The sequence below is a fragment of the Pyrgilauda ruficollis genome, unplaced genomic scaffold (genome assembly GCF_017590135.1).
Source record: "Pyrgilauda ruficollis isolate IOZ18807 unplaced genomic scaffold, ASM1759013v1 scaffold132, whole genome shotgun sequence".
Taxonomy (NCBI): domain Eukaryota; kingdom Metazoa; phylum Chordata; class Aves; order Passeriformes; family Passeridae; genus Pyrgilauda; species Pyrgilauda ruficollis.
In genome coordinates this window covers 502,270-518,246 of record NW_024511655.1, presented here as the reverse complement: position 1 = coordinate 518,246, position 15,977 = coordinate 502,270, and the positions used below count along the sequence as shown (strand labels likewise).

General features: G+C 38.8%; 1 protein-coding gene across 5 annotated transcripts in view; it reads left to right on the top strand.

Moving 5' to 3' along the window:
• PPFIA1 (PTPRF interacting protein alpha 1) overlaps window positions 1-15,977 on the top strand; it is a 53,735-nt gene that overhangs the window by 34,831 nt on the left and 2,927 nt on the right. For 2 of the 5 annotated variants that reach the window (XM_041459168.1, XM_041459167.1), the window contains exons 18-28: window positions 413-585; window positions 709-802; window positions 6,718-6,799; window positions 6,921-7,121; window positions 7,897-7,959; window positions 9,899-10,074; window positions 10,170-10,267; window positions 11,198-11,373; window positions 11,878-11,946; window positions 13,401-13,566; window positions 14,818-14,888. In XM_041459168.1, coding sequence (XP_041315102.1) covers window positions 413-585; window positions 709-802; window positions 6,718-6,799; window positions 6,921-7,121; window positions 7,897-7,959; window positions 9,899-10,074; window positions 10,170-10,267; window positions 11,198-11,373; window positions 11,878-11,946; window positions 13,401-13,566; window positions 14,818-14,876 — 1,357 coding nt within the window. In that variant the 3' untranslated portion in view covers window positions 14,877-14,888. The remainder of the gene's footprint in view (window positions 1-412; window positions 586-708; window positions 803-6,717; window positions 6,800-6,920; window positions 7,122-7,896; window positions 7,960-9,898; window positions 10,075-10,169; window positions 10,268-11,197; window positions 11,374-11,877; window positions 11,947-13,400; window positions 13,567-14,817; window positions 14,889-15,977) is intronic. The other 3 variants (XM_041459171.1, XM_041459169.1, XM_041459172.1) reach the window with 3 other exon arrangements.

The window sequence follows — 15,977 nt, the reverse complement described above, 5'->3', positions numbered from 1 at the left end:
AATGTAGATTTTGCTAGTGCTTAGAAATGGCTTCATGGGAATGCTTTTGGTACTCAAAGTCTGCATTAAGTTTTCTTTATGCTTGGGATATGAAAAATGTAACTCTTAAGTTTTTATTTAGCTGTAAATTGAGAAATATCTTGCAAAATTGCCATCACTTTGATTGACAGATGCTCTTTTCAAAGTGCCTAAGTATCTGAGATGAATTCCACTCAAGTATTTTTAACTTTGTCTGCCCCTTTCAGCCAGGAACTTCTGCCATCAACATTTCTTTTCATAATTCATAAAATTAACTGAAATTAAATGTAATTAGTGAGTTAGTGAACTTAATTAACTTGCACAGAGCCCTGAACTTATCTCTGGTGAATTTGTTGTACATGGGCTCCTTTATGAGTCTTTTTATTTTGTACAGTTCAACAGGTTCACAGGATGGCCAAACAAGTAATCCTAGTAGCAGTAACAGCAGCCAAGATTCCCTCCACAAAGCCCCCAAAAAGAAGGGGATCAAATCCTCCATTGGCCGCCTGTTTGGCAAGAAGGAAAAGGGACGACCTGGACAAGGAAGCAAGGAAGCTCTAGGACAAGGTTGGTTTGCTTTTTCTTACACAGTGAGAGAGATGGCCTTGGGGCTTTTGTTTTACCCATTCCTGGTCAGTAATATTACAAAGGATTAAATTGAGAGTGACTTGAGTTTGGGGTTTTTTGTAGGTGGCCTGGGAGAAGCAGATGGTTCCTCTCAGGATGCATTAGGCCTCAGCAAACTTGGAGGTCAAGCAGAGAAAAACAGGAAAATGCAGAAAAAGTAAGTTATCAAATATTTTAATCTTGTGTTATTCATGTGTTGCTTTGTTTAAAAATGCTGTGGTTTTATTTTTTAGTTTGGTTTTGGGGTATTTTTGTCTAATATGATGCTATGGTTTATAAGCTTCTGTAGATTTTTTTTACTTTACTATTTTTCCAGAACATTAATAGCAGCATAGGTCATGGTAAATTTGAAAGGAATTTAAGCTGAAAACTTACAATTGGACTGCTGTAATAAAGAAATCTGGAGACAGAAGTGGACTCTTATCTAATTTCCCCCAAATTTATTATATTTCATACCTGCTTTGGGAGGTATTAAATGTAATAAATTCTAAATACCTTGAATTCAAAAGGGAGATTTCCTAAAGTTGTCCTTGGCTGTTCTTTGCTCCAGAGTGTGGAGGAATTGACAGAAGGGAAGCACGAGATGCTGTGTGCAGACATCCCTTCCTGTGTATGAATTTGCTGGCTCCTTTCTCTGTCCCTTTGTGTTGTAGCTGCTGGCAGCTTCTCTCTTCACTAATTTTTTCACTTCTGTTTAAGATTGTCTGTTGCCTTTTTCTTTGCACCATATTGCCCTCGTTTCTTCAGTTTTTTTTAATCAATTGTGACTATTTTTTATGGCACCTTGTATGCAGTTACCTTCTCCTAGTCATGAGAATTTTTTCACTTTGTCCCAGAAAATCTTTACTTTACTTCTCACCTTTGGAGTGCCTGTTTGCATGCTTTGTTGTTTTCAGACTTGGGACAGATGAAGCAAAGACTAATCATAGGTGAAAAAGAGATATTGCTACTTGTAGAAATCCTGACTTGATGCTTATATGGGAATACAGGAAACACTCATATTTATAAAGTAGGACCAGGCATTCCTTGCATTTTTTCCTCCAGTGCTGAGCCATGTACCTTAAACTTCTGCTGCTTCTGTTCTGTTCAGCTGTCAAAAAACTGATGAAGATCAGACTTTCCTTGCCTTCTGAAGACAGACAGTAAATGTTGAAAAGAAAGGGTGCTAATTTTCCCTTTGAGAGGGATTTCTTGCAGTACCTAAGTTCTATTAACTAATGAGAATAATGCCTGGTGGCTGCTAATGAAAACCAGCAGTGTGTTGGTTTGAAAAGTCAGAATGGAATGTGGGTTTGTTTGGATAACAGAAGGCTCAGCTGTTTTTCTTCAGACTGCTGCTCTGAAGGCAATCATATATTATTATGATCTGGTATTTTCCCTTTTCTCCAGTGCTTTAAAGTCATACCACATCTCGATTGAATAAATAGTTTTAGTCTGGTCATATCTAAGGAGTGGTAAGGTCTGTTCTTTGAGCAATATAGGTATTTCTCAATACCAGCCACAAGTTTCATTCTCAAGTGAAACAATCCATACTGTCTTGTTTTAAGAAATGCAAGAAGTGCAGTTGCAGATAAATCATGGCTTTTCTTGTAAACATTCTGCTTTTCAAAAATGTGCTGGTATTACTTAAAGTATAATTTATGGCTGCGTGTTGCAGATTGCTTAAAAGGCAGCTGTCTCTATTAAACAAATGAAAACTTTTAGTTTGGAATTGCCTTCCCTAGCTCTTCCAAAGCCCCTCTCCATCCCTTCCACAGCCCATTTAGGTACTGGAGGGGGCTTCAAGGGATCCCTGAAGCCTTCTGTTTTCTACCACTCAATGAAGTGAAAACAATCTAGATCTATCATTTGAAAAATCCCAAGTTAGATGCTGTCATGCAATTGTTCAGAATCCTGAGGGGTGTTCTGAACATGGGAAGCAATATTATCATAAGGGATCAAAGATCCTTTGCTGCCTTCTTGAACTCCTTATCAAAAAGAAAAAGTGGTAGAGCTGCTCTGAATTGCTTTTCACTCTGACACTGGAGGAGGGAGGTTTAAAACAAATTCTGACTGACTGTTTACTTACAAAACCTTGTATTCAGCAAAAAGAATTCCAGCTACCTGAATGCTTGGAACAACGACAGCTCATTCTATTTATAGCTGTCTCTAATCCCTATTTGCTCGTTTATCTTTCTGATTTGTGCTTGCATGTGCACAAATAGGCTGAGGGCAACATTCAGTGTCTGCTAACAAAAACCTATTTATAGTTGCAGAATTAAATTACAGTACACATTATTTGTCTGGTTTTGTATGCCTTTGAGTTCAGTTTAATCCTAGTTTTATATTTGTCTTTCATTATTTTATTTTCCTTTTGTTTACCGTTTGATGTGGTAGTGCAAAATCAGGGTAAGTTTGTATTTATTTTTATTAGGATTGTTGTGCAAGTATGATAAAACTTGTTTGGATTTTTTAGCAATATATTAAAACCTCTATACTTTCTTCAAAAAAGTCTGATCATGAAAGGAAATACTAGATTCAAAAGAACATATTATGAAAATGTGTTGCTGAAATAAATCCAGTGTCACCTAGTTCAGTGTGAAAGCTAGTTTGGTGTCTTGTTTTAATTTGCATGGTGTGAGCTTTTATAGTGGAAATATTAAACCCTCTTAGATTAGTTTTGTAATCTGGGATTTGAAAGTTGTTTAGCAATAGTAGGTATTTGTGTCTCCAAGGTAGATGTATCTCTGTAAAAGTGTTGTTTGGTGTTGACTAAACCTAAGTGGTTTATAGTGTTGTGTTCATCTCCTGTGTGAGCTGTGGTAGTGACAGTGTTTGCCACAACTGTGTTTGTGCTTTTCTGGCTACAGCAGCACCAACTTAGTACTGTATTCATCAAAAAGGAAGACAACCCTAAATTTAAGATAACTCTCACACACAAAGCACTTACTACATCCCCGAACTCAGTCTAGCATAAGGATATTAACTTGCCCCTGAAGCTCTGCCTATTTCCATCTCATGTTTTACAGCTGTTGCTTCTCAGTTTTTATACCCTGAAGCTCTGTCACTTCCATCAGTATCACTCTCTTCCCCATACTGCTGTGTTTACTGTATTCTGAACTTCTTCCAAATCAGTCCTCTTCAGTTCCAGCCAAGAAATCTGGGATACAGCATTCCCCTCTGGCTACGAGCTCTCCATGGAACCATTCCCATGCTGTCCTAATCCAGTGACCAAGTGATCAAGGCTGTTTTATTTTTCCTTGTGGGGTGAGTGTGTGCTCTCCTGCCAAGAGCCCTTCTGAGCACAGGTACTTCACCCAGTCTCTGGAGGGTCCTGTGCACTCTCTGCTGCATCAGGCACCACCTGCAGCTTTGACATCATTTCCCACTCCCTGTGACCACAGCTTTTGTCCTCCCCAGCTGCTGTGAGATGCCTCTGGAATGTGTCTAACAGCGACTCTTCCCCTCCTTCCAGCAGCATGTTTGGGCTCCTGTTCCAAGGGAAGCTCAGCCAGGTTTTTTACTAAGCCTCCAGACATCTCTCCCTTGATTTTGTCACCTAGGAGTTATTCCAGTAGCCAGCTACTCTTTTGGCACACTTTTGTCCTTCACAGGGCCAGGTCTGTACCAGCTGTTAATGCTGCTGACACCACTGCAATATTTTTTTCCTCACAAAGATTCTGGATTTTGCACCTATTTCCTAACTGGTATAATGGTTGGGCTGTGAGACTCAGTTGGCTGGGCAGTTGTGATCTCTCAGGAATCTGATCACATTTTTCTGGAATACAGTGAGTGTCTTGGTGGAGTTTAAAGGGAATAGTGGGAAAAGAGAAGTTCTCTGCTATAGGAAGAAAACATCAATGCATCATTTGCAGATGAAACAGCAGCTGCTTCTGAATTCTTCCTATGAGCTGTTTTCTTCCTGGGCTACATCTTGAGCTTTGGGGTTAAGGATTTCCTGTGCAAGCAAGTTTTTTATCTCTTACTGCATATGAACAAATTCTGCAATTAATTTTCCGCTTCATGCTTGCTTTCCTTTCTGGATCCATTGAATAATTTCTGCATAAAGTCATCTCATAAGTATTTTTTCTTTGTTTATTTTTATGTGTTTTCCTCCATCACACAATTCTTTTCTTCACATTACCACCATGAGTTTCAAGTTGGCATCATAACCTCTCCTTACATTTTTGATGTATTCCTTGTATTCTGCTCCAAAGGATTCACTGTTTCACGGTTCCCATGAAGTATACAATGAGACTTATAGAACAACCAGAAATGACACTGATATTCTCTAAACTCCACACAATACAACCACCAAAAAGGAAGGCATAGACACCAATTTGGAAGCTAAAGTACTTGGAACAAACTTTGTATTCCTTTCTGGCAAATACAGTATTAAGCACTTTATTCTGTTCTTATGAAACAGTGTTTCATATGATCTTATTATTTTTCTAATTTTGAAATCTTTAAACAGCAAAGAGAAGCAGAACTAAATGTGTTCAGGGCTAATTAATTGTGGAATGAATGTAATGTGTTCCACAGTAGCAGGGAAATAGCTGATCCTTTATTCCAAATTCAGAAATGTGTGTTTTTGAAACGTACAAATATGTCTACGCTTTTACAGTCTTTTTTGGTAGTGAAATTCAGCTGCTGACTGCTGACCACCTTAATGGATGGATCTCAAAATGGTACCTAGAATGATTATTTGTAATCAGTTGTCTGGCAGTGCCTTCCTTCCTCCTCCTTTCCCATTCCTGGGAAGCACATTTAATTAGCACAAATTACTGGGAGTTCTTCCAGAGCAATAGGAATTTATTGGTGTGTAGGTGGAGAAGTGCTATCTATTGATAAAGCAGTTGCTAGTATATTTATTGCTTCATTATTGCTTTTTAATATTTAGTTACCTGCCAATATAACATGAGGATCCCAGATATGTCTAAAAGAGCATTTCCATTTTGTAGGAGTAGCAAAACAGTTCCTTGTCTCTCAGTAATCACTCTTCAAGGTGCCTTGTGTATTTTAATACCTATAACTTCTAAAATTGTTACCATCTGAGATCTGTCCAGTGAAACAGTTCAAAAGGCAAGGAGATTTTATTTGATTGAAATAGTGAGAAAATGGTAAATACATAATGTAGGGTCTTGACTCTGTAGTATTGCTGCATATCTTAATTCTACACTTGCAGGCATGAATAAAGAACAGTAAAATCTGTCTAATATAGGTGCAGTTATTCTTTCAGATTTTCAAAGGAGAATGATTGGAGATTTAACCATATATAACTGGCTTTCAAAGGCAGTGTAAAAATGCTTTTTTTAGGCTTTCTCCATGTTTTTAGCCAGATATATCCAAGTAGCATTGCATGCTTATATCCACAGTGCTAGTTTTTGTCCTTTGGTTTATTAAACATTTTTGGCAGGTATTTATAGGGACCTTGTGAGCTTCTATTGTCTCTGGGAGCTGAATTGTCAGTATGAAACTTCAGGCGCTTCTGTTTCAACACAACAAAGGAAATGCTGTCATCAGGGGAGATGAAAGCTGAGTTTCAGTACACAGCCTGTCAGGATAGAATTGCCAAACACAACTCTGGTTGTGTGAAGCTGTGCCAGCTGTTCTGACAGGCTGATGTTCACCAGTGAAATGGTCACTGTCCCAGTGTCCAGTCCTGACAGCATGGTGGACAGGCGTGTCTGATGTGCTCATGTGTGGCCACAGGTTTCAAATCTGCACATGCTGGGGAGAAATGACTGTTTTGGTTCAGCTTTGCTGAAAACTGAGGCAGAAAACTGAGCAGCTGAGAATCTGATTGCCAAATAAGCCTGACATCTTCACTTTGGGCTGGGAGTGTCAGTAGTGACTTCAGAAACTGGGTTCTGAAAGGCAAGATCCACATCTCTGCTGCTCTCAGATTTCCTGCCCAGCTCAGCTTTCATCCCTGCATAGTCCCTGTACATGTGCTGTACCTGCCTGAGGAGGTGTGTCATATAAGGCTGGCTGGGAAAGGAATAAGTGAATTATTGGAAAGAAGATAGTAAAGTGAGTGCAGTGCTGGAATTGTAACATCCATTATAACTAATGATGTTTCTGTAATTGTAGGCACGAGTTGCTGGAGGAAGCCAGAAGACAAGGTTTGCCTTTTGCACAGTGGGATGGGCCCACTGTGGTGGTGTGGCTGGAGGTGAGTAGTCCTCCCAAAATGAATAAAAATCCCCCTCAATGTACAGACTTTGTAAAGGCTGTGTGTGTTTGGAGGCAGGAATGTTTTCCATAGCCTGTTTCCTTCCTTCTCTGTGTTCCAGCTGTGGGTGGGGATGCCAGCCTGGTACGTGGCTGCCTGCCGAGCCAATGTGAAAAGCGGTGCTATCATGTCAGCCCTGTCTGACACGGAAATCCAGCGGGAAATTGGCATCAGCAATCCCCTGCACAGGCTCAAGCTCCGCCTGGCTATCCAGGAAATCATGTCCCTAACCAGCCCCTCTGCCCCTCCCACCTCAAGGACGGTAAGGAAACTTACTTATGCAGCAAAAAACACCTAGAATTTCCCCACGTTTGACTGTAAACTTAGAACTGAACTTCTCTTATGAATTTCTGGAAAGGAACACATTATTTAAATATAGGCTGTTCCTTCCTTTCATGGAAATTAGCTAAAGGAATAACTACAATTTTCTGTCTTGAGGAATAGAGAAGTTTATTTCAGTCTAAGAATGTAATCCAAAGTATTTAGAGTATGTGTTATTGGCCTCATCTTTTGGCCTCCAGAGAATTTAAAATACAGATGAAGTCTACAAGTGTGTACGGAAATTTGTAGGATAGTTGGAGGCTCTTTTAATGTAGCTGTAAAGCCATTAACTCCAAATAATTGAGACTACATGATCTAGGAGACACCTGTCTCTCTCTAGTAAATTTAGGCATGTAGTGGGAATTTTCTCTCATGAGTCAGTCTGCCCTGCAGTCTAAAGTTATTCCTGGGGTTATGTGCTAGGCTACAAATGTATTTTTCAGATTAGAGCAGAGCTGAATGTTTACCCATTAATTAAATCCTGTCAGCTGTTTGTGCTGTTCAGTTTTGTTAATATCTGTGAAGGAAGTTGATCCCTGTGAGTAGGTTTTTATTGCATGCCATGATTGTCAGTAGCTGTAGCTGACCTAGAGACCATTGCTTTGCCCATGCCTGCTCCTTACATGTACCAATTGCTTATCTGTTCTGCAACCTCTCCTCTTTGTTACTGCTTTCCTTTCACTGGATGGGATTGATTCCCTGTGGGCTCATGTTAGACCACGGGAAATGTCTGGGTAACACATGAAGAGATGGAAAATCTTACAGCCACACAACAAACGGTTAGTTTACAGTGTTGCCACTTCTCTTCCTTAGAGTGCTTTTTCCACTTCTTGAACATTTGAATCAAGTACCTTTTGGTATTTTTTTCTTTTTTTTTTTTTTGTTTCCTTCAAATTAATGCACTAAAACTCTGGATCGTTGCTTCTTCTAACTATTAACCTTGCAATCTGCATCTTGATAGCTTTTTTCCCAGAAGGGAGGAAGAAAAAAAATCAATGTTGATAAGATTGTAAACAAAACTCTAATCTGTAAAATGGAGCTCTGACTTGATTGACGAATAGACAAATTGAATTATTGGTGCAGAAATTTCTTCTCTCCAGAAAACTTAATCAGTAGATGGGGTTTGCAACTTCTCATACAAAAAGTGCGTTGTGTATAATTTTTTACATTGCATGATGCTTGGTTTATCTAGATTTTTTTTTTGTATACAGTAGATTTAGAGTCTTGCAGTGTGCCATTAACTTTGACCTCCTTACTAAACTTAACCACTAATATGTGTGTGTTCTTTTGCTTTCCTAACCACCTAACAGGAAGATGAGGAGGGAAGCTGGGCTCAGGTTGGAAACTTTATCTCATATTACAGACTGTATGTAAACTGTCACAATCATTAGAGCATGAAACAATCTGTTTATCCTTTAGGCCAGCATCTTTTAATGATTCTGGATGTGACCTGGGGATTGGGAGAGGGGGAAACTGCAGCTTTATCTCTCTACAATGCACACTTGGGAAATACATGTGATTTAAATATTTTAATGTTTTGTTGGGGTATGGGTCTCTGAGGAAGCCAGAATTCCAAGAGGAATATCTGCTCTGTATAGGAAGTCCCTGTCCAACCCAGCCACCATCCCAGGTGTGCCACAAGATACCCTGGGCCTGGATGGTTAAGTAGATTTCTATGCACTAATTCTGTAATTCCCCTTGATTGATTGTTTTGCCTTAAAGTGGAGGCAAATCCTAATTGTATTCCCCAGCATTGATGTAGCTGAGTATTTATACAGGGATAGAAACGTAACTTGGGATTTACCCATGATCCATGTCTTTGGACATGGGCTCTTCTTTCTTGGCTGCCCTCCAGCTTAAAGCTGGTTTAAGTCCCATTAACTACATCTCAGCTACTCATTTGTTGATTGTCAGTGATAGCAAGTGCAGAGTAAGGAGCTCTTTCACTCTTCCACCTTCTGATGGCTTGGAGAGGTGCATTTCCTTGTGGCCTTGCTCCTTTCTGGAAGGTGCTTCCTTTAGAGCAGAAATAAAGCTTTTGCCTTTTAACAGAAAAATCTGAATTAGTATGCTTTTGAAGAAAGGAGCTTCTGGGTTTCGTTGCCTAAGGGGTAATTACATGTGGGATTACAAACTCTTACTTTTATAGATGTTTTCTGTAAAAAAATGCCTGGTGATTTGCAGATCAAAACTGTAATGAGAAAAGTCTCTTTTAGGATAAGTACTAGCATTTAGAATGGCTAGTTCTTTGGTAACAGGGTTTTATCAGTTTCTGAAAACAGCTAACTGTATATAAAAAGGCCTGCAGTTATTTCCCTGATATCTTTTCTTTATAAAGTCACATGAAAAATAAGATTCCCCCCCAGTTTTCAAGAGAGAGAGTATTTACAATATCTCAACACAATGAAATTCTATGGCTTTTGCTATCCAACCACGTAGATTAGTCTTTCTGTAAAATTTTATTAGCTCTTGCATATTTTGTCATGCTATTTCTTGATATAAATTGGGCAGTTTTAGTTGGTGATGTACTATCTAAACTTGCTTTTCTCCATGAGGGTGACTTCTTTGGAAAACACACATATAGTATTCAGTAGTCTGATCTGCTTATCTCTACAGGCTAAGAATCAAATAAGCAATTTCTTTAAACTATGCTGTCTAAACCAGCTTTTCTTTTCTCATTTCAATAAGCTTGTCCCTTAATTTTTTTTTTCAAACCAGACATTAGCCTATGGTGACATGAACCACGAGTGGATTGGCAATGAGTGGCTGCCAAGCCTGGGGCTCCCTCAGTACCGCAGCTACTTCATGGAATGTCTGGTGGACGCTCGGATGCTGGATCACTTAACTAAAAAAGACCTGCGTGGGCAGCTGAAAATGGTGGACAGCTTTCACAGGTAAGGAGGCTGAAGCTGGAGACCTCACCCACAGTTAAGTGTTTCCACTATCTTTAAATATTTTTTCTGATTTTTTTTCCCTCTGGTCCAAACAGGAACAGTTTTCAGTGTGGAATTATGTGCCTCCGAAGACTGAATTATGATCGAAAAGAACTGGAAAGAAAAAGAGAAGAAAGCCAGAATGAAATTAAAGGTTAGTGCATTGTCTTCACCTCAGTCTGATTCTGCCATGTTTTCACTGATCAGCCTCAAAGATTCAAAAACAAAGAAAAGCCTTTAGAGGATGGAACCGTTTATAAAATATCAAGTGTTAAATGCACAAGGCGTGTCTGAGTGTAGGCCCTGAACACTGAATGATAAAATACATCATTAAATCTCTTACTTATGCTACAAATGTGAACATTTTCGAAACTCATACTGCTCTGAAGTTTGAAACTAAATGTTTTAGGAGAATGAGAGTTAAGGACATGATGGGGGAGAGGTGTCCTTATTTTCTTCTTTCCCCCCCATTTTGACATAACTTTACATCTGCATAATTTTATTGTTGCTTGTGGCTGGTAATTTTATTGCCCAGCATTTGATGAAAATGTGTCCAAGTGACTTAGGTAATTATATCTTCTAGATTCATGATGATTCTTGTACAAGAGAGAAGGAGTAAGAGAAAGTAGGGTGGGAATTAATGGTTCTCTAAGGTTTCCCATAGTAATTTTGTTCCCTGCCTAATATCAGAAGTATTTTCTGATATCTGAGTCTAAAAACTTGCTTAGAAGGTTCTGTGCCTGCTCTTTCCCTTTCCTTTCAAAGCATTGATACATTTTGGTAGTTAACTTGGTAATTGTGCCTGAGATCCTTCCCAGGAGTCACAGCTAACTGGCAGCAACTAAGCCAGGGTTGTGGCTGGTAGGTTGTTTTTCACCTACCAAATGGAATGGGTGCATCTCTTGTATCTAGAGAATTGTTCTTTGGAATATTTAAGTTATGGTGTGAAATGTCTTGCAGCAGACTTCTAATATGTTTACTTTCCATTTCACTCCACTCCAATCATCCAGTTCATGACTGTGGATGATTTGGTTCAGAGAAGTGGTGTTGTAGTGAGTCTGGCATGGTGTTTTTGCCTCCCTAGATGTCCTGGTGTGGAGCAACGAGAGGATGATCCACTGGGTGGTGTCCATCGGCCTTAAGGAATACGCGAATAACCTGCTCGAGAGCGGCGTTCACGGCGCACTTGTGGCCTTAGATGAATCCTTTGATTACAATGCATTAGCTCTCCTGCTGCAGATCCCCACTCAAAACACACAGGTAACCAAGGACGAGGCACTTTAGGCCTCCCAGGAAGGTTAAAAATGGATGCAAGGTTGTCCATTGTCACACAAGACAAAAACTTAAAACTGTGCTTTTCTAATGGTTTTCTAGTTGTTAATAACAATTCTCATTGGTAAATTTGCTTGAGAAAAAATTTGTTTGAGTATTTTCTTCACAGCCCATCCTCACAACAGTAGTGTGAAACTCATCATTTTTGTTGTTTGCTAGTTTTTACTCTGAAATAATTAAGTTTGAGGCAGAGTCATGAACTTTCATATCACAAATAGAGGAGCACAGTTAAGTTTTCCTTAAATTTTTAATAAGTTACAAATTAAATTGTAACTTTTCAAGTGCTGACCTTTCAAGTATGAAGTAGGTTTATTAATCTGATAAGAAAGCACTAAACAATTTGGGTCCTATTAAGTTTTTAAAATTATTATAGGTTACTAATTACTAATCTTTTGGAATTAATTTCCATTTCTTTCATACCACAAACTTCAGGCTCGTGCTGTTCTGGAGAGGGAATTCAATAACCTCCTTGCTATGGGAACTGATAGAAGACTTGATGAAGTAAGTTACTCGAGTTGTTAACCCATTTTATGGTCCTGGAAACTTTATCAGAACTGCTCAGTGAAAGAATTTAGCCTGAACCTCTTCAAGCTTTTGACAGAATAGTGACAGAAACTTTAACTTGAAACTCCTTGTCTCTGAGGGTTTCTAAATACAGCAGGATTTGTGTATTTTGGTAAGATGACTTTGAATATGAAAGTACTGGGAAGATTTGCAAGTTTGGTTTTCTAGCTCGTGTGGTTAATGTCTAATAGCAGCACTTTGGGCTGAATCCTCTTTATCTAAAATATGGGAAAATTAGTGACCAGCATTACAATGAACAAGCTGTGATAGAGAAAGGCACTTTATCCTAAAGAACAGTATTTCAAAGAGCTTTGAGTGATTTTTAAGAACTTTTATGTTAATTTTGATTCATACTGGTGCAGAAGACCACCAGGTCTGTTTACACATCAAAGTAATTTCTGTTGGGCAGCCTGTGATCTTATTGTACAAACTGCATTGAAATGAGTGTAGAACTCTCTAAGTGTTAGGCTGTTCTGTGCAACCACAGCATGGAGGAGAGAGTGTTCCATCTTTTACCTTGTAGGTTGCTCAGTGGACAGATTCAAGCTGGTGTTACTTCCCCAGGAGAGCCTTAATTAACTCCATGCTGCCTCATCTTTGGTGCTGATGGGATTTGATGCAGTAGCACATGTAGGCAGAAGTGTTCCAGATTAAGGCTGAAGTGACAAAACCATTCTGTGGTTAACCAGCTCAGGAAACCAGTCTCAAAAACATTGGTGCTGGGATGAGGAAGAGGACAGGGGAAGGGGAAGCTCCTGACAGCTGTGTTCCCATGTGCATCTCTACCAAGGTTTTAATCAGCCATCACAAAGCATTGATGGTTTTCTAAAGTATTTTCCTTGGCAATTTCAAACTGCAAAAAGAGCTTTAAGGGAACAGATGTTTGCTCTGTTCTAGTGGCACAGGGCAGTTTGATCATGAAGATCTCTCCAGACAATATAGACACTTGTCTCCTAATTGTACAGGGGAATAAATCTGAGGTAAAACAGCATTCAAAGGATTGAGCTGCTTCTAAATGGGAAGCTGGCAAATGAAGCTGCCCAGTGCGCGTATTTGCATTGATACAATACTTTCTCTACCAAAGATCTTTTTGGAAGTGGGACTTAAACTGTATTTAGTAAGTGTAGCATTATATTTCTGAGGTGGAAATATTGCTTGAAAGATGCAGATATATTAATGGGGGAAGGAAAATGCACTTGGGTAATTAAATTACATTTACCTAAGTGCTTAAGGAAAACTCTGCTTGGCAATGCAGTATTTGATACACTTACTTTTTATTTCTTCACAATTACCTTCAGTGGTGATACATTTACTTAAGTTTGTCAGTAATCCTTTTAATGTCAGTAACAATCCCACACTTTTTGCACTAATGTTGTTTGTCAATATGACAGGATGATGATAAGAGCTTTAGGAGAGCACCTTCGTGGAGAAAGAAGTTTAGACCAAAGGACATAAGAGGTTTAGCTGCTGGATCAGCAGAGACTCTTCCTGCAAATTTCAGAGTTACAACCTCAATGTCTTCACCCTCTATGCAGCCAAAGAAGATGCAGATTGATGGTATTGATTTTGTATAATTTTAAGCATGATGTTCTTTTTTTTTTTTGCCTGAGATTCCAGAGGAATTAAGTCCAAATGACCTTTTTGCTGCATAAAAGCATCTGCCTTGTGCATGGTTGTATTTATAACACTGTGTTTAACCATAGGGTGCTTTGTCATTTCAGGAAGCTGTACTAGAGGTGCAGTTTCTTTTTTACATCACTGGAGTAACAAAATGGGAATCATAGCTAGAAATAAATGTAATTTAGGAAAGTAAAATGACAGCTTAGTAGGAGTTTTTTAATCACATGATGCATAATTTCTGATTAGCAGCAATTGGATCAATATGAACCCCACTTCTGAAATGCAATAAAATGCATTCAAAAATGATGTGAGTAAATCCCCTCAGATAATTTTGAGATGAGTAAAACTTCAGTAACAGGTGATTTACCCCCCCTGCAGTGATCACCTCAGTATGACCATACTTGAAATCACTGTTTTATTCATTGCTGTTCATTCATTAATGATCTGTGGATATAGGTGTGCACAGACAGATGTGAGTTAAAAAAACCCAAACTAGCAAAAGCAGACCCCAAAAATCCCACCTGGAAGTGGAGGTTGATCACCTGTCACATGAGGGATCTTGTCTGTTTAAGAACCATTATCTGTAGCAACATAAGAATAAACTTTGACTTGAACTTAGTTTACAAAAGACACACAGAAACAAATATGAATTTTTTTTATTGGGACAGGCAGGGTGAAAGCACAATCTGTTGGAGTTGTCTCAGGTTCTGAAAATGCTTATTTATTCATAAAGCTCAAAAAAACAAATTTTGCATCTGATGCTACTCTCAGTAAGCTCTTCTAAATTTTAGATACTGTCACTAGCACAAAATATTTACCAAAATTCATGTGGAAAATTCTGTAAATGAAAATAAGTTAAGTCTTTACCATGTAAAACCACTTTGTTTTTGAAATATTAGACATTTACGAACTACATAAAGTAGTAAGAAAATCACCTTTGTCAATTTCTCTGTGCTAGTTGGCAAACAGATTTTATTTTTAGAATACTTTTTGTTAGCCTGTGGAACAAGAAGTGGTTAATATACAAACTGTAAAATAAATTCTGCTTTTCTAACTTGTAACCTTAGAGTTGGGTGAGTACCAAAGCTGTAATCACCATTGCTGTGGAGGGTTTTTTTTTTTTTTTTTTGTTTTGAAAACTAACATGCATGCTATGTTCTGCATGTCTTCCCATGCTTCTTGGAATAGGCAGTGTATCAGGAACACAAAGATTGGATTCTGCCACAGTAAGGACCTACTCCTGTTAAAGCCTTCTCCTGGTGAGTAAAGCTGATAGGAATAACACTGAAGCAGCTATTTATGAAATAAAACAGCAGGGATTTTCCTACGGTGGTTTTACACACTTAGAAAATAGTGCAGGTTTTCAGGGTAGGTCATTATATTGGAAATCCCAAGTTTATTTCTTACAATAAGACTGCATGTTGAAATACTAAGTTTTGTCAGCACTGTGTTCCTGTGAGGTTTTTAAAACAGCTTCAAAAAGGACCTGTGCTAAACAGATCTGTAGAAAGTGTTTAAATCAAAGGTTGGATGAAGCACAGCTAGTGGAAGTGGGGAGGGGGGCAGAGAATAAATTAGGGATGAAAAGAAAATAATCCAGTGTGTGACACTGCAGCTCAGATTGTTGATCTCTCAAAGTCTTTGCTTGGTCAGAGTTGTCCCACTAAAACATGCTTCAGTACTGAATTGTTACTGGGATAATTGCAGTTTCCCAGTTCCTGGACACTCCATGCCACTGTGATTGCTTGGGCTGGCTGCTTGGATTTAGCTACATGCAGCCTCAATTTGAGGAGCAGTGCTGCTGATAAAAAGCAGCTTGATGTGTTGTAACAAAATCCATGTATTCTGGCTTGTGAAAGAGCTGTAGTCCTGTCTTTCTCCAGGATCTGGAATGTTTCTGCAGCAGCCTCTGCTGTATTTTCTCATGGCACAGCACTTCCCTCATTTTGCATGCAAGCCCAAAAACAATTTTTTTTTTTTTTTTTTTTACTACAATGAATTTTAAAAAATCAACTCAGTGGATCTTTCCCCCTCACTGGTATCTTTCCTGGACTCTAAATTGCTTGTCTTCTCTGCTTGCAGTGTCTTTCTTCTTACTGGTAGCATCCCTTCCAACTCATGTATTTGCTTCCTCAAATTCAGAACCTTTTTGCATGTATGAGTTGAGTTCTAAAGAGTTCTTACATGTGAAATGCTGAGAGAGGAAACTCCTGCATGTAGCAGTTCAGACCACACGAGCGTGTCAGTTCATATATAATCTCAGGGGCTCTCTTTAAAGTATTTTTAGTTGCAAGGAACTGGAGTTTTAAGACTCTCCGCCAGATTCTCCTCCCTGGTTCAGGATTTTC